This window comes from Delphinus delphis, chromosome 19 (assembly GCF_949987515.2).
Source record: "Delphinus delphis chromosome 19, mDelDel1.2, whole genome shotgun sequence".
In the NCBI taxonomy this organism is placed as follows: domain Eukaryota; kingdom Metazoa; phylum Chordata; class Mammalia; order Artiodactyla; family Delphinidae; genus Delphinus; species Delphinus delphis.
This window is the reverse complement of record NC_082701.1, coordinates 25,701,356-25,718,564: the sequence shown is the minus strand read 5'-3', so window position 1 is coordinate 25,718,564 and position 17,209 is coordinate 25,701,356. Positions and strand designations below refer to the sequence as shown.

General features: G+C 51.3%; 1 protein-coding gene and 1 pseudogene across 2 annotated transcripts; both read left to right on the top strand.

The window, feature by feature from the left end:
* Positions 1-226: 226 nt before the first annotated feature.
* LOC132414092 (transmembrane protein 102-like) lies at positions 227-2,765 on the top strand (annotated as a pseudogene).
* Positions 2,766-5,900: 3,135 nt separating this feature from the next.
* LOC132415095 (C-C motif chemokine 8-like) lies at positions 5,901-16,912 on the top strand. Of its 2 annotated transcripts, XM_059998213.2 has the most exons (12): positions 5,901-5,964; positions 6,050-6,189; positions 6,799-6,843; positions 7,389-7,498; positions 7,602-7,710; positions 8,075-8,222; positions 8,699-8,908; positions 11,816-12,039; positions 12,533-12,896; positions 15,303-15,474; positions 16,333-16,410; positions 16,816-16,912. In XM_059998213.2, exons 1-12 carry the CDS (start codon positions 5,901-5,903, stop codon positions 16,910-16,912), a joined length of 1,761 nt encoding a protein of 586 aa, XP_059854196.1. The 2 variants fall into 2 exon arrangements, with proteins under 2 accessions (XP_059854196.1, XP_059854197.1); XM_059998214.1 differs by lacking the exons at positions 5,901-5,964; positions 6,050-6,189; positions 6,799-6,843; ... (4 more) ...; positions 11,816-12,039; positions 12,533-12,896 and having other exon boundaries at positions 15,390-15,474; positions 16,290-16,410.
* Positions 16,913-17,209: the final 297 nt, after the last annotated feature.

Genomic DNA, 17,209 nt, shown 5'->3' with positions numbered 1-17,209 from the left:
TTAGGCCTCTGTTCTGACCCCAAGGAGTGTTTGTGCGATTCACCTGGCCTTGTAAAGACACAGAATAGTTTATCATAAAGACACAGAATAGCTTACCTCCATAGAAACTACAACTTCCATCAGGCACTACTTCAACGGAACAGGAAAGGATGTGGGGGCGTGGCCCCAACGCCCTGGTAGCTTTGAAGACAAACTACAACTCCCAGAACAGCCGCGAGATCTCTGCAGAGCAAAAGGAGTGACTGAACTCTGACTGGAGGCCGGGCTGGTCCGGAACCACCCCGACAGTCTCCAGAAAGGGGCGTGGTTATAATTTAAGGGCGTGGCCTTACAGGCAGCAGGAAGAAGTTACCTGTTGAATCTTCCTATCCATTCTCTTCCCAGCCTTTGCAGCTAACCCTAAGAGGGAAGCCGCAAACCACTAGCCTCTTCTGAAAAAGAGATAAGGGGACGTAGACAAGGGGCAGCGAAGGAGGCTATTGCATTCCTTAGGAGGGGCCAAACAGCTACTTTCTACCTGCTGAGTCAGGTGAACCGTTCCATGGGGGCGGGGACCAGCATATGAGAAAAGGGCAAGGATGGAGGAGGTATTTATTTGTTCTCTTTCAAGACTAAATTTAGGGCCCTTCGTCTGCAGACCCATTGGCGGACTGTGTCTTGGGAACCCTCTTGGCCTCTGGAAGAGCAAAGAACGGGGGCCAGTTTTCCGCAGCAAAAGGTACGGCCCGTCTGGGCTTCCTCCCGTCTGTGTATTTCCTAGCCCCCAAACGACAGAGCCATATGGCTTCCGCGGTCTGGGGGAGTGCTCCCTGGTGGGGCCCACCGCCCCCAGCCCCAGCCCGGCCGCTCACGGACATCGACTTCTGCTCTGCGGCGCAGCTGCAAGAACTGCGCCGCAAGAACGGCGCAGCTGCAGGCGAGCTGGAGTGAAGGTCCCAAGCCAGGACCAGATCTCCTCCAGGCCAAGGACTTTGTTTTCTCTTTGCTTGGTAAGTAACCCTCCCAGCCTTCGGGAACTTGCAGCTCTCAGCTCCGCCTCACCCCGCCCCGGCTCTGGATCACGACTTTACGGTCCCTTCTCTTTCCTTAGGTCTCGTTCACTGCCGGGACCCTCGCTTTCCTCCTCAGGCAGAGCTCCTGCAACTTCGTTGCGGGATTCGCGAGGGCTCCCTGGATCTGGGGCCTGCGCCTCTAGGTCCCTACGCTCGGGGACCTCACTACGACTCCGGCTTCACACTCCTGGTGCCCGTGCTTTCGCTAGATGGCACTGGGTAGGAGCTGCAACCGGATGTGGGATCCTGTTACACATGGCTCTTCCTCCCAGAGCAGGTACGCGGAACCTCGGTCCGGGAGGCATGACAGGATTGCCTAGGACCCCCAGTCCCAGGAGGACGTGATTCGATCCACCCAGCCCAAAGCAAAGAAACTCCCAAGGATCCGCAAATCTCTGTGGACCAGCTACACGTCACTGAGCCTGAGGCACACGAGTCTTTGGAAAACTCACCTAGTAATGTTTCAGTGCCAGAGTTGCCTCAACAAGACGTAACCGATGTTGACTTTCCCTCACCACTGAAAAAAACGAATGGTGACGTCACCAAAGCAACCGACGTTAGCCCAGTGCCACAGCCGTTGGAGGCTCCGGAGGCATGGCCCACATTGTGCCCCGCCCAGGTGGCTGCCCGGTTCTCTGCTTCGCTGGCTGCGGTCACTGAGTCCCCGTTTCCGGTTCCGGGTGCCCCGCGCTTGGTCCAGGCAGCCCGCCACGCGGGGATCACCACCATCCTCCTGGCTACGCCCGGGCCCCCGCGCCGCCTCCTGCTTTTCGACTTGATCCCCGTGGTGTCCGTGGCCGGCTGGTCCCAGGGGGCTCGGAGCCACTCGTGGGCCGGCCCGCTGGCCTCGGAGTCGTCTTCCTTCTCCCTGGTGCCCGGCGGCGGCGGCGGCACAGAGCGGCCGGACGCCTCCTGCTGGCAGCTTTACTTCGCACGCCAAGAGCTGGCGCTCAAGACGCGCATACCCGTTCCCCTGCTGCAAGCGCACGCGGCGGCCCAGGCGCTGCTGCGCCCTCTGGTGGCCAGGACTAGGGTCGCGGCGCCCTACCTCCTGCGGACGTTGCTCTACTGGGCGTGTGAGCGGCTGCCCGCGCCCTATCTGGCGCCAGCCGAGAATGCGGGCGCCAGCTGCCTCGAGCTGCTGGATGAGCTGGGCCGGGTGCTCGAGGCCGGGATGCTGCCCCACTATTTTCTGAGTGGCCAAAAGCTCCGTGCGGGGGACGGGGCCGCTTCGCTGCTCGGGGCGTTGGCTGTGCTTCGCAGGGACCCTGCCCGCGCCCTGCGCGCCGCTGTGGAAGAGGCCAAGGCTGCACGCAAGGGGGGCGGCTTAGCCGGCGTGGGAGGCGGGGCCCATTAAAGACGCTGTTCCTACTAACCTGGAATGTGCTTCTGTTGGCCAGCGGGATGTGGAGGGCACTGCTCTCCCCTCACCTGGGAGACAGGCTGAGCGCTTTGGGCCCGAAGAGCCCGTTCTAGAAGGCCTCCTCGCCGGTTCCTCCGCTTCCTCCCATCCTCCTCCCGCCCCATCCCTGGCACAGGTCGTTCCATTCTGGCCTCTCCACTTTCCAAATCTGTGGCCAGCACCCCTCCCACTCCGGTGCAGCCCCTGGCATCCATCTCCCTCCAGTTCTTATGGTCTTTTCTCTTAGGAGTCAATCGGGATGGGGGTAATATATTTGCTGAAAAAACGTGTAAAGGAGAAAGGTATGGAGACCAGGGACTGACCAATTTGTCTCACACAAAAGCAGAGACATTAAGGAGGCCGGATTTCACCCCAGGCTAGACCTCACCACCACCGCTACCTCTTCAGTTATTCCCGCCACCTTCCTCATCCAGTTCTGCCCTCCATCCCAGGCAGTAGGGTCCCTTTCTCCATTCTCGGGGCATCCGCCATTCCATCTATCTAAGCCCAACCTCTCCCCCCATCCAGAGTTCCATTCAGTGGAGTCGCCTCCTTGTCCCTCCTCCTCTGAACCCCGAGACATGCGAGACATGCGGCCTTGCCTCGGCTCCGCCTGTCTCTAAGACCGTCGCCGCTCCCTGCCTCCAAGGAACCCCGGGGTTCCGCCCGCCCAGCTTCACCTCCCGCTCTTTCCCGGCGTCTCCGCCCCCTGCCCCGCCCCCGGACCGGCTCTCGGAGGAGGGGGAAGCCGCTGTCGCCGCCGCCGCCGCCGCCGCCGCCGCCTCAGCTTCCCAACCGCTGCCGCCGCTCCGCTTGGTCCAGCCGCCAGGCCCAGTGCTCACTTCGCCAGACCAGGGCGCTCTGCGGACACACCCTCACTCCTTCCTGGGGTCCGGGACGCCTAGCCGGGCGTGGGGGGAAGCTCCGCTTGTGGGGTACAGGGAGGGAGGAGCCTGGAACCGGAGCCAGCGCCAGCCGTCCCCGGATCGACAAGACAGGACAGGTTGAGGGGCCTTCTCTCCACAGTGTCCCTGAGACCTCCCCTTCCAGTCCCCCTGGCCCCTGCCATGTAGTCCCCGGACTGGAGGCTCCCTTCACTCGCCACCACCGCAGCCTGTCTCCCAGCCCTGCTTCTGGCCCTGCTCTCACCCCTGCTGCCACACTCATGCCCTGAGCAGCCACGTCCCACCAGGTGCTCTACCCTGAGGGAGCCTAGGGGCCGGCCATGACTTCCGGGGCTGCTGAGACCCTTAGATCCTTGGGCCCGGGAAAGGGGTCAGAGAGGGGGATGTCTGAAAATGGTCCTGGCTGATCACTTCTTTCCTTCCACACTCACACCCTCCAAAGCCTTTTCCCGAGATGGCGCGGCGGGTTCCAAAACTGACAAAACCAGGGCATAAATGTTCCCCACCCCGGGCTCAGCCAGTTCCTGGAGCCCTTTGCCCTTTTCATGGCCACCAAGCCATAGACTTACAGGTCCACTGCAGCTCAGGATTAGTTTCCTTCTTTCGCTACTGCACCTTTTGCCTTGTTGCAGACAGGTTCTGGAACACCAGGCACCCCAGCCAGGGCCATTTCTGCACCCAGGGTCTGTGCTGGAACACAGGCATGCTGCCAGGCTCTGTTCTGGATCCATCAGCCTTCTGTCCTTCACCCAGATGGACCCCTGTTTTCTAACTAGAGAGAGGCTGGATTTGGGCCCTGTCCAGCTGTTGGTCTTGGCCTGAATTGGGCCAGTCTCAGATCACCACAGGTTTAACTTTCTTACCCCAGAGACACCCAGTTCTAGAGCGTGGTGTTCTAGACACATACGGAGCCATACTTCCTTCTGAATCTCAGCTCTAGGACATAGACCCCGACTCTCAGCCCTTCCCTCTAGGATGGAACTAGAGCCTATATAGGCATGTTATTGGTCTAGAGTAAGAGTTCTAGACCCACGCTCCCACCTTGTCTCGTGATACCTGTTAAGCAGGTGTTGTAGTTTCTTAGGACAGGGGCGAAAGTAAGCTCATCACACGAGATGAATTGTGCCAAAGCACAGCAGTAGAGGGCTGCCGCTCGCTCAGGCAAAACAGCGCCGTCTGTCTTGTTGTGGTAACTTTTATTAAAGTATTATCTAGGTTTACACTTTGAGACTTGTTTTTTTTTAACATTTTAGAAGTGCCGAAACAGCAAGCTATGTTTTTTATTAATTATACAAGCAATAATTGGCTTTTGTGAGCACCTGCCGTGCTTCATCCTTGAGCGCAAGAACAGCAGAAAGTTCCCACCATTATTTTGATTATACTGAAGTAGCAGAAGGACATTTTCTTGCGTTCCCACCACTCTGATTATACTGAGGACATCTCATGGATCAGGGCCCAAAGCACGCAATGCTTCTTTTGCAGGCCCCCAGTTTGTCGGGGGGGGGGCGCTCGAAGCAATCAGAACTGTTCACAACTCTGGCTTATTCGCATGCCTCCGGTTTGCCGGGGAGGGCTCAAAGAAATCAGGACTGTTTGCAGTTCTGGCTTATTCGCCAGCCCCCAGTTTGCTGGGCGCGGGGGGGGGGGGGGGGACGCTCGTGGGTCACGTCTCCTTTCCATGTCCTCAGTTATCCCACTACAGCAGGAGCTCTGGAAAGGTCCCAGCTATGATTCACAAAGAACTAAGTTCTGGATGGATCATCCAGAACTTCTTGTTTTCCCTAGACAATTTCCCAAAACTCTCATTCTTCCTATAGAATGCTCACCTTATTTTTTACATGCAGTTTCTAGCTCCTGCAACTCAGCTGGGGCCCTGCCAGGGAACAGAGGCTGAGGAAGGGCAGAGGAGTTTTGGAAGGAATCCCTGGCTCATAGAAGGGCAGCTAGGATGGGAAAGTGGCCAGAACCATGTCATGACTGGACCTGTGCCTGGGTTGGGGGGACATGAACACTTAGCTACCTCAGCAGGAATTCCTTCCAGGTCTCCTGTAAAGCTGAGGTCTTTGGGGTAATGGGTCTAGAATAGAAAAGACAAATGGGACATAGCTTTGACCCCCCTCAAATGAGGAGACACCAATTCAGCAATAAGTCCCACCCTTCTCCCCTACAGGTCAGGCCAAGGAGGGTGAGGGCCTCTTGGTCTCTAGACCTCATACACCCCTCCAGCTTCTAACTGAATAGAACTTGCTTTACCTCAGCTGGGTGTTAGGTATCCAGAAAGGCTCTGCTCCCAGGGGACCAGTCTCCACTCCGTGCTTTCTCAATTAAAGACGATTTATACAATTGAAGTGTTGTCTGCCATCTGTGGGTAGCAGGCTTTGGCAGTCGCTCGGGGAGGGATCAAGCCCCAGGGGCGGGGCGGGTAGGCTGGCGGCTGCCCCCCAATAACAGGTGCACATTCCTGGGCGCCTCGTCACTTCTCCTGCGCTGGCTGTCCTGGCGGCTCACCCAAGCGGACTCACTGAGCGACGCGGGCGGGCTATGATCCCAGGGGCGCTGCTGCTGCTGCTGCTGCTGGGGGCGTTGGGGGCGCCGTTCGCCCCGGGTAAGTCTGGGCGTCAAAGGGGCAGTGACAGGGCCAGAGGTCGTGGCCGAGCACCACGGCTTCACTCAGTTCTCTCCTCCTCCAGGCGCCCGCGGCTCAGAGGCGGAGGGCCGACTCCGCAAGAAACTTTTCTCGGGCTATGATAGCTCGGTGAGGCCGGCGCGGGAGGTGGGAGACCGCGTCGGGGTCAGCGTTGGTCTCAGCCTAGCGCAATTAATCAGCCTGGTGAGGGCGCACGCGGGGAGTTGAGGTCTGGCCCACTAGCCGGCTGGGGAGCGTGGCTTTAGGCAGGGCGGAACCCAGGGACCACTGGGGGCGGGGCCCGGGGCGAAGCCAGGCTGGGTGACTGACGGGCCGTTAGTAGAGGTTGGGTCGAAATCGGACCAATGGACAAGCTGTGGGCGTGGCTGCTGGACCGGCCAGGATTGAGCCGGGCAGGATGATGAAATGGCCTGTTGGCTGATATCAAAGTGGAGCTGGGGCCGATGGACAGGCCGGAGAGCGGACCTCGATGGACAGGCAGGAGAGCGGACCTTGAGGCGGGGTCACAGGCTGGGGCGGACCTTGGTGCCGGACAGGGTCAATAAACAACAGCGGGCAGAGATTCACTCCGGCCGGGGCCGGGACTGGTAAATGAACTGGCTGGCTGTACGGCCAGCAGGAAGTTTACGATAGAGGCTGGGCTTAAGCCAACGCAGTTTGTAGGAGGTGGAGCTTGAACCCAAGAGGGTGCGACTCAGAAAAAGAGGGGAGTTTCCAGGGAGAGTTTACCCACCGAGCCCCTCATTTCTCTACACTGACATCATACCTACCCTTTAAACTTTTCCCTTCTAGGACGAGAAGGATGAGGAGATGAGCACAAAGGTCTACTTAGACCTGGTACGGAGACCCCCGCAGGGTGGGAAAGGGCGGGCATCCCGCTGCCTTTACAATTTCCTCGAAAGTTCCGCCCAGTAAGTTTGTTTGTTTTTTTTTTTTTTTTGCATCACGACCTCAGAAAACACATTTATAACTGAAACAGAAGCTTCAGGAAACAATACCTATCTTTGCTATGGGAGCTGCATTCCATGCATTTTTAATTCTAAATTTTTTTTAACACTGGTTTGGGGCCACTCATTTGATTCCGGACCTATGAAAAGGGTCGTTAACTGCAGTTTGAAAGCCGCTGTTTTAGAGGCTAGCGTGCAACCCCCTCGTTTTTACAGAAAGAAGAAATTGGGGCCCGGTGAGAGAGAAGGGGAAATTAGTTGATAGGGTCCCAAAGAGTGCAGGTGTAGTCTTAAACAGAGCCCCGGCCTCCAGAACCACAGACCATGCCTGCGCGGCTCTCCTCCCTTGCATTCCCTGCCCAGGCTTCCTCAGCACATCCCAAGACTCCTTCCAGCCTCCAGCCCCAGACGGCCCCTCAGCCTCTGCTTCCCTAGGAGTGGACTGACTACAGGCTGAGCTGGGACCCTGAGGAGCAAGAGGGCATCGATTCACTCCGCATCACTGCCGAATCCGTGTGGCTACCAGACGTGGTGCTCCTAAACAAGTAAGGATGTTCCCAGAGTCTGGGAGGTGGGGCAGGGCCTTGGAGGGGCGCGGCCTCCGGAGGGAGGGGCCTGATCCCAGATGAGAAGATTCTTTCCCGGCAGCAACGACGGAAATTTTGATGTTGCTCTGGACATCAGAGTCATGGTGTCCTCCGACGGCTCTGTGCGCTGGCAGCCCCCGGGCATCTATCGCAGCAGCTGCAGCATCCAGGTGTCCGGGCCCCACCTGGGAAGCTCAAGGCGCTCCTAGAAACCCTCACTCAGATATCCCTCCTCCATTATCCCCATGACCCTCACGTCTCTCTACCCTTCTGATTTTCCGTTGAGTTTCATCTTCTCTGTCCACTTTCATTGACTTCCAGTCTTCCTCAGTGACCGCCCCCCTCCATTGTCCATGACCTCCCCGCATAACCTTCTTATTCCTCTGTGACTCCACTTCTCTGCGATCTCCCCCTGGTGATCCCTATCTCCCTGGTGCACCATATCCTCTGACCCCTGTCTGCCCTGTGACCTCCCCAACTCCCCCAGCCCTGACCAGCTCTCTGGCAGCTCTAGTGACTCTCCACTCCATCCAGGTCACCTACTTCCCCTTTGACTGGCAGAACTGCACCATGGTGTTCAGTTCCTATAGCTATGACAGCTCAGAAGTCAGTCTGCAGACCAGCTTGGGTCCCGATGGGCAGGAGCGGCAGGAAGTGCACATTCATGAAGGCAACTTTATTGGTGAGTGGGCTTGGCTCCCATGTCCATGGGCTTTACGATTTCCAGTTTCTAACAGGCTGATAAATATACTCCCTCAGTGAGTCCCTGTGGGTTCAGCAAGATAGGTGTAACTGTCTATATTTTGTGGTTATGGAAATTGAGACTTGCTCAAATTTATTAGAGATGGGCTGTCCAGCCCAGGGACCATAGCTGGCCCCTTATTACATCAGTCCCCCCTGCTCTAGGATGTGGCAGAGAAAGCCATATCTGGGAATTCCCTGGCGGTCCAGTGGTTAGGACTCCACACTTTCACTGCTGAGGGCCCGGATTCAATCCTTCGTTGGGGAACTAAGATCCCACAAGCAGCGCGGTGGCGCAGTGAGGCACACACACACACACAAACAAAAACAAAAAAAGAAAAGAAAGCCGTATCTGGCACAAACAAAGACAGGTTCCACATCTGTGTCACCTTCTCTTCTCCCCCCACTCCCCCCAAGAGAATGGTCAATGGGAGATTATTCACAAGCCTTCTCGGCTAATCCAGCCTCCAGTGGATCCTAGGGGAGGGGGGGAAAGACGGCGTGAAGCAGTCACCTTCTACCTCATCATTCGCCGGAAGCCTCTCTTTTACCTGGTCAATGTCATTGCCCCATGCATCCTCATCACTCTTCTGGCCATCTTCGTCTTCTACCTGCCACCAGATGCAGGTAAGAGGGGAAGGGGCCCAGCACTCCTTCTTACCAATAGCTCAGGTTCTTGCTCTTCACCCATAAAACAGGGAAGGTTTTCCTGCCAACTCAAGCCTTCATGAACTGTGCCTCAGCAATCTCACCCAGGTTTTCCTTTCAGGAAGAACCTTTGCCTCTGCATCCAGATTTCCCCTCCAACCTCAAGCTCTACCTCCCCTCTGCTGCTCACTTCTCTGCACCCAGTAACTTCTGAACTCTTCCCTTCAGAATCCTAGGATCTCACCCTTGGAACTGCCACTCCTCTGACCAACAAACTCCCAGGCTCAGCTAACGCTTCCTTTCCCTTTCCCCATTCCTGGCATCCTCTCTCCCCCACTTGTCAAATGCCGCCTACTAGTCCCTTAACCTCCTATGTCCCTTGGAAATAATAGCCAACATTTCTCTGGGAGACAGCACAATATGCTAACAGAGTAACCTTGGGCAAATTCCTTAATCTCTTAGTGTCCTGATCTGGAAATAGGACAGTCGTTGTGCCTCCCACATAGGACTATATTGAGGATTAACTGAGTTAATAGAACTATGCCTGGTACTCTGTAAGCTTTGTGTAAGTGTAGGTATAGTCTTTTCTAATTTTGAGCACTTGCTATAAGATAATACAAATAATGTGTTACATATGTTAACTCAGTTCTAATCGTCACAACTCTGTGAGGTAAGTACTGAATTGTCTGCCCGTTTCACAGAGGCTAAGTGAGTTTAAGTCATTCACCTGACATTACACAGAGAGAGGCAGTGTTGCTATTCCAACCCTGCTTAGTACTAGTCTGATTCAGAGACTGATATCCTAAACTCTTATATTCAGAACATGCTTTCCTGGGAGTTCCGTGGTATCCTAGTGGTTAGGATTCTGGGCTTTCACTGCTGTGGCCTGAAACACAAAACAAAACAAAACAAACAAAAAACACACGCTTTCCTTCTCTCTGTAATCAAGCCCTGTCTCAGTCTAGGGAAGGAGAGTGATGCATCTCTAGAACACACTTCCACATGTAACTTCTCCTTCTTCCTGGAGCAAGGCAAATCTTAGAACCCAATATTACAGGACTAAAGTAGAACAGACCATAATAGTTACTTATTTCAATAGCTTCCATGAAGTTTGCAGCGCCTGTTGTATGCCACAGTAATAACCAGTCACCTGGCATAGTCTTATATACTTGGTTTCATTTTTAGATCCTTCGATTTGCTATATAGTTCCTGCTACAGGGGTTGGTCCACTCCCTCATTTAACAATATTTGTTGAACATCTGTAATGTGCAAGGCACTGGGAATACATCAGTGAATAAAACAGACAAAAATCCCTGCTCTCATGGAGTTTATATTCTAGTGGGGAGACAGTCAGCAAACATAATAAATAAACCCATTGGATAGTATATTATTATTTTTAAAATTAATTAATTAATTAAGGCTGTGTTGGGTCTTCGTTGCTGCGCGGGGGCTTTCTCTAGTTGTGGTGAACAGGGGCTACTTTTGTTGCAGTGCACGAGCTTCTCACTGCGGTGGCTCCTCTTGTTGTGGAACACAGAATCTAGGTGCGTGGGCTTCAGTAGTTGTGGCACGTGGGCTCAGTAGTTGTGGCTGGCGGGCTCTAGAGCACAGGCTCAGTAGTTGTGGCGCACGGGCTTAGTTGCTCCATGGTATGTGGGATCTTCCCTGACCAGGGCTCAAACCCGCGTCCCCTGCAGTGGCAGGCGGATTCCTAACCACTGTGCCACCAGGGAATTCCTAGATAGTATATTAGGAGAGGTCAATTCCTAAGAAGGAAAAATGGGAAAAGGGTTTGGGGAGGATGAGAATGGGGGTAGGGGTTGCAATTTATTTATTTATTTAAACAATTTTATTGAAATATAGTTGATTTACAATGTTGTGTTTCATTTCTGCTGTACAGCAAAGTGACTCATTTATAGATATATATATTTTTTCATATTCTTTTCCGCTATGGTTTATCACAGGGGTTGCAATTTAAAAATAGGATGGTCAGTGAATGCCTCACTAGAAAGGGAATGTTTGATCAATAGTTGAACAAAGACTTGAAGGAAGTGAGAGAATGACCCTGGTAGATATCTGGGGGAAGAAATTAGCAGGAGGAGTTAACAGTGAGTGCAAAAAGCTCTGAGGTGGGCGTGTGCCTTGCATATTCAAGAAATAGCCAATGAAGTAATAACTGAATGAAGTAAGCAAGAGAGAAAACAGTATGAGATGTAGTCAGAGAGCTAATGGGAAGGCCTTGTAGACTTCAGTATGGACTTTTATGCTAAAGGCGATGGGAAGCCACTGGAGTGGTATGATCTGGTTTACATTTTAACGGGGTCAATCTGGCTGCTCTGTTGAGAACAGTCAGCAGCGGGGCAAAGGATGAAGCAAAGAGGACGCCTTTATAATAACTCAGATCTGAGGTAATGGTGGCTTGTGCCAGGATGGTAGTGGTAGATGTGATAAGTCATCAGTTTCAGGATATATTTTGAAGGTAGAGCCAACAGGGTTTGGTATGGATTGGATATGGGATGAGAGAGAGGAGAGCTGAGAATGACTCAAAGGGAGTTGGCCTGAGCCACAGGAAAGATCGAGTTGTCATTTGTGAACTGAGGAAGACTATGGCGGGAGTCGGTGGTGAGGGAATTAAGTTTTGGACATGTGAAGTTCGAGATGTCTAGTGGACACCCAAATGGAGAGGTTAAGTAGGCAGGTGGATACAAGTGTGGAATTTAGGGGAATCAGTCCAGGTTGGAGGTATAAATGTAGGAGTTATTTGCATGCAGTTGGCCCTTCCAAAAGCCTGTCCTTGAGTGGGCTGGAAACACGGTCACTGATTATGCCAGGGAGATTGCTTTCTGGCAAAGCCTAATCCTTTCGCCTTCCCCTCTGTCCCCCAAGGAGAGAAGATGGGGCTCTCCATCTTTGCCCTGCTGACCCTTACTGTGTTCCTGCTGCTGCTGGCAGACAAAGTGCCTGAGACCTCCCTGTCTGTCCCCGTCATTATCAAATACCTCATGTTTACCATGGTCCTCGTCACCTTCTCAGTCATCCTTAGCGTCGTAGACCTCAACCTACACCATCGCTCACCCCACACCCACCAAATGCCCCTTTGGGTCCGTCAGGTAAGAAGATCTCCTCTCCAACCTGTGTTAACTCTCAATCCTAGTATTTGGCTTTTTGTCCAGGTATCGCTCCTCCCTCCCACCAACTTCAACCTTCCCTTTCACAGACCTGAGGGAGAACTACAACTCCTGGTAGAGTGTCAAAGTGCCAAGGTCTTTGAGTGTTGAAATGTTGCCCAATTAATTTTATCCTCCCATCATTGACGTTGCGTAGATCCCAGACTCTCTTCATCAATACTGCCCATCGTGGGTCCCAAGGAAGCATTCTAAGGGTGAGGTACTATCAGGGTTGAAGCCCTCAGAACTTTTCTTTCCAGTCAGGATGCCTCCTAACCCACTTAAGAACTCTTGGGCTGTGTAGTTGCATTTCATCTGTGGGACGCATGGACGCATGCGCAGGAATGGGCACGTGCCGTGGGGGTGGTTGGCGGCTTCCCTTCTGGTCTGAGAGCATAAGAGCCCCCTCCAATACGCCTCTTCTTCTACTCTGCAGATCTTTATCCACAAACTCCCTCTGTATCTGGGTCTGAAGAAACCCAAACCTGAGAGAGACCAGATACCGGAGCCACCTCCTATACCTCTCAGAGATTCTCCACGAAGTGGCTGGGGTCGGGGAACAGATGAATGTTTCATCCGCAAGCCACCAAATGATGTTGATAGTCCGCCTGACGATTCAGGGGACACGGGTTCATGCCCCGGTCCGGGAAGATCCCACATGCCGCGGAGCAGCTGGGCCCGTGAGCCATGGTCGCTGAGCCTGCGTGTCCGGAGCCTGTGCTCCGGAACGGGAGAGGCCACAACAGTGAGAGGCCCGCGTACCGCAAAAAAAAAAAAAAAAGAAAGAAAAAAAGAACCGTGTAAGAATCCAGATCTATTTCCACTGCAGGGTACCCATTTCTGACCCTCTATTCACAGAGGTTGTTTCTGACCTCAGGTGCCCCTTCACAGCCACTGAGCCATAGGTGACTTGTCAAAACTGCGTTACGAAGATGCTCATTGGGAAGACACGGAGGAGAAAAGAAAGAGAGAGGGCAGAATGAACACTTCCTTAAACAGCACAGCCAAGCTGCTGGAAAAAAACAGCTGCTGAACTTGCATGACCTAAAGTTTCGTTTTAACTTTTATGATGGGATTTCTCGAATTCAGTTTAAAAACAAAACAAGAGAGGGAAATTTCATAATCAAAGTGACTTACCACTTGAGATCTCTGAGCTCCCTGTAGAATTAAGACCTTGGTGCCCCTCGGTGTGTCAGGCTTGGAGTCTGACCCCCATCTCCTCTGGGGCCCACTCTTCTGGTTCATGGCAGGATCCCAGGACTGCACTTCTCTGCTTCTGGGAGACTCTTTTTCTTTCCTCACCTATAGCACAGATATTCCCAGAGGTCTATCCCTACCACATATCTTTGTTTGGAAGCAATTTCAGAGAGAACTTGTACAAGAGACCAAGAACCACACTCTGGGTCCCTTCCTAGCATGTCCTAGACACCATACCCTTCTTATTTGACTATTGATGACAGCTAGCTTATTGATCACTTGCCATATGCTACTCACACTGCAAAGCAAGTTTTGGGTATCAGATAATTTAATATTCACAATAAACCCCATTTCCACATAAATAAAAAATAGGTAAGGAATTTGAAGTACAAAGAAGTTATATAACTTGTGCTTTCTCTGATACAGATATTAACTAGTGTTCATAGTATCCAAATTCAGAATTTTAACCACTATGCTATTCTGCCTTTCCTGACAGCTAAGAAGCTTCTCTGCCAGGCCTGCTAGCTTCTCTTGTCTCTGACTAGATACTTTGCAAACAATCATTAATGAATTAAATTAAAGTTTAAATATTATTTAATCCAGGAATAGCAACTATGTTACATAGGTAGTACCACTTTCTATTGCTGTACCCATGGCAGACATCACTAATCAATCACAGCACTGCATTTCTTTTGCCCTACCCAGGTACGTGGGGGGTTTCTTGCCTTCTGGGAGGTCTGAGGTCTTCTGCCAGCGTTCAGTAGGTGTTCTGTAGGAGTTGCTCCACGTGTACATGTATTTCTGGTGTATCTCTATCCACACATTTTGATTGATTAATCCCTTAGCTATGGAACTGAATGGAGACATTAATGATAATATTACATCAGTTTTCTCATAATTATTGTTTATGATTGTGAAAAAATGGAAATTATATAATTCCCAACTGAAGTTCTTCAATTAATTATGGTGCCTTTATATATGGACTCCTGTGGAGTCTTTAACATTCAAGATTATTGGAGAATATTGAATGATTTGTGGAAAATCTGGAAATACTCATTGAAAAGGTGATATGCAAACTTGGGTTTGATGATGAGATTTTAGCTATAGTACCAAAAGCAACATCTATGAAAGAAAAAACATTGATAAATTGGACTTTATTAAAATTTAAAACTTCTGCTCTATGAAAGCCATTGTTAAGAATATAAGCTACAGCCTGTGGAGAAAATATTTGCAATGCACATATCTGGTAAAGGACTTGAATACAAAATATACAAAGAACTTCTTAAAGTCAACTGTAAGAAAAAAGAAATTTTTTTTAATGGGCAAAAGATTTGACACCAAAAGCAAAAGACCCTTTTCAAACAGACCCATTCTACCCGAATCTGCATGATATATTGGGCTTCCGCATATCATTTCACTTGGAAAGAAACTTTAGTGTCTAGATAAAATATTTGGAAATCACCACCCTAAAAGATCGGTATTTGCTGCCCAGTTCTTAGGCTACACAACAGAACATTCCAGGGCATTAAGACTTGAAGATTCCTGGATTCTATCGTTCTGCTAAGGTTCTATCAAGCTACCTGTACGAGGTTCTAAAGGAGCCTGACTGATTTAGGATGGCAGGGACACGAATCTGATAAAGAGACCAGGCAAAGCCTTAGGGCCCCATCCCAGACCTCCCGGGACATGGGGAGGGTCAGGCACTTGGTTCTCTTCACTCTGTTAGCAACTCAGCTTCTACTCTTCCTTTCCAACAGATCATGTTCCATTTCAAAGAAATCAGAGCCCTTCATAGGCCAATAAGGTCACTTCCTACACTTTACTGGGCATAACCACGTACCCTTCCACCACTGCCCCACCATCTAAACAAATGATGGAAACTGCACGACTTCCTTTTCTCGGTGTTTGGAAATCACCACCAGGATCTGGTACCTACTCACCACATTTAGGGGCCTATTTTATCCTTCCTTAGACATGACCCTGCCCATGTGCTCTGCTCTCTATAAAAGGCAGGCAGATCAGCCAGAGGAGCCAGAGTTGCAGAGAAGCTGAGACCAACTCAGAAACCTCCAGCTCTCAGGCTGAAGCTCCCGTGCTCACCCTCTGGTATGAAGGTCTCTGCAGCACTTCTGTGTCTGCTGCTCACAGCAGCTGCCTTCAGCACCCAGGTGCTGGCTCAGCCAGATAAGCCTCCTCTCTTCTTAAGCCTTAACATTTTAACTACCCCAGGTACTAACACCTGGCATGAGTCATCCCATGCTTGCTGCATAGCCTACATTAAAAAGATGGAGAGAATGAAATCCAGAGGGGAGTTAAGAAGAGCTGGCATGTCACAACTGGTCAGAGGCAGAACCAGAACTAGAAGCCCAGGCCACTGGAGCCAGGCTCCACGATCTTTCTCAACACCAGCTTTGGGACATGAAATGCAGCTGCTATCTCAACAATCCTCACCTTGTTTGGAGATGTGGCACAGAAGGAAGAACCATTTCTCATCGTGGGTACGAAGGACATTTCAGGAGTAGTAGAGAGGAAGAAACTCTTGCTGGAGGTTTCAAATGTTGGATTACGGTCCAGGGTAGCTCCCAGAAGGGTGGCTGTGTAAGGAGGATAAGGACCCAGAGGCATCTCAGCATGTGACTTAGGTTGGCTCTAAGCCCATGGGGACAAATAGCTGGGAAGCAAGGTCTTAGAACTTATCTTCCCAGGGTCAGAGGTTTTGGATCTGTAGACCCTCCAAATCACGCTACAAGGATTAATCTTGTTACTCAAGATTTCGCCATCTGCAGTCAACAATGAGGGGCCCCATAGTTCAGCAGAGGAAACTGACTCACAGATAACATTTTATCTATGGGATCTGGACTAAAGCTCTGAACTAGGGAATGGTAGGTCTTAGTTAGAACTTGTGTATTTGCTTTGTCTTCTACCTTCTCCTTCTTCTCTTACAAATGCAGGCTGACAATACACTATAACTCTCTGATGCTTTGCAAAGTGTTTTTCAGATTCAGTTTCCATCCCAATCACTTGCTGCTTTATTGTGATCAGTAAGAAGATCCCCTTCAAGAAGCTGGACAGCTACACAAGAATCACCAACAGCCGGTGTCCCCAAGAAGCTGTGATGTGAGTGGACCATGCCCGGGCACCGTCAGCCAAACATTCTATCTGAGTTCTATACTTCCAAATGAGTCAGATAAATATGCCATCTAATCCAAAGGACCCTTTACCCCATAGACAAATGAAGCCCATGAGAAGGAATCCATACTCACTCCAGGCTCTTCTGGAAGCTTGGTCAGATCATCCAAGTTCCTTTAGCCAGGAGCTAAAGGAAGGCTTCCCCTGGAGCAGTAGCAACAGAACTTCCTTTCTGGAAGAGAGGCCTCTTCCTCCCTTTTCCCCTTCTTCCTGTCCCCATCCAGGCTCCTCACCCAGGGAGCAAGGGCTAATCATGTCCAGGGGCCAACGGGCCAAGCTCCTGGGCAAAATCCTCAAGACACTCCATTTAACTGTGCCCTCTTTTCCCCACAGCTTCAAGACCAAAGCGGACAACGAGGTCTGTGCTGACCCCAAGCAGAAGTGGGTCCAGAATTCCATAAACTCCTGGATCGAAAGCCCCAAGCCCTGAAGGCTTGAACCTTCGTACCTGGACTGAGAGACAGTCAGAGCCCTGGAAAATCTTATTTATTTCCCCCCACCCTTCCCCAGCTGTATTATTTTATTATCATGTCCAAAAAGAGGTCCTTTGTTTAATAATTTAAAACACATAGTTTCTTAAACAATAATTATATTTAAGTTATTGATGTTTTAACTTTATCTGCCATAAATCCTAATGAATGTAAAAACACAACATCTGGTGATGAGTTTTCCTTTGTGAGCTCCATTAAGCTCATGGTAAGATGGCACTGTTCTCCCTCCTACCTGC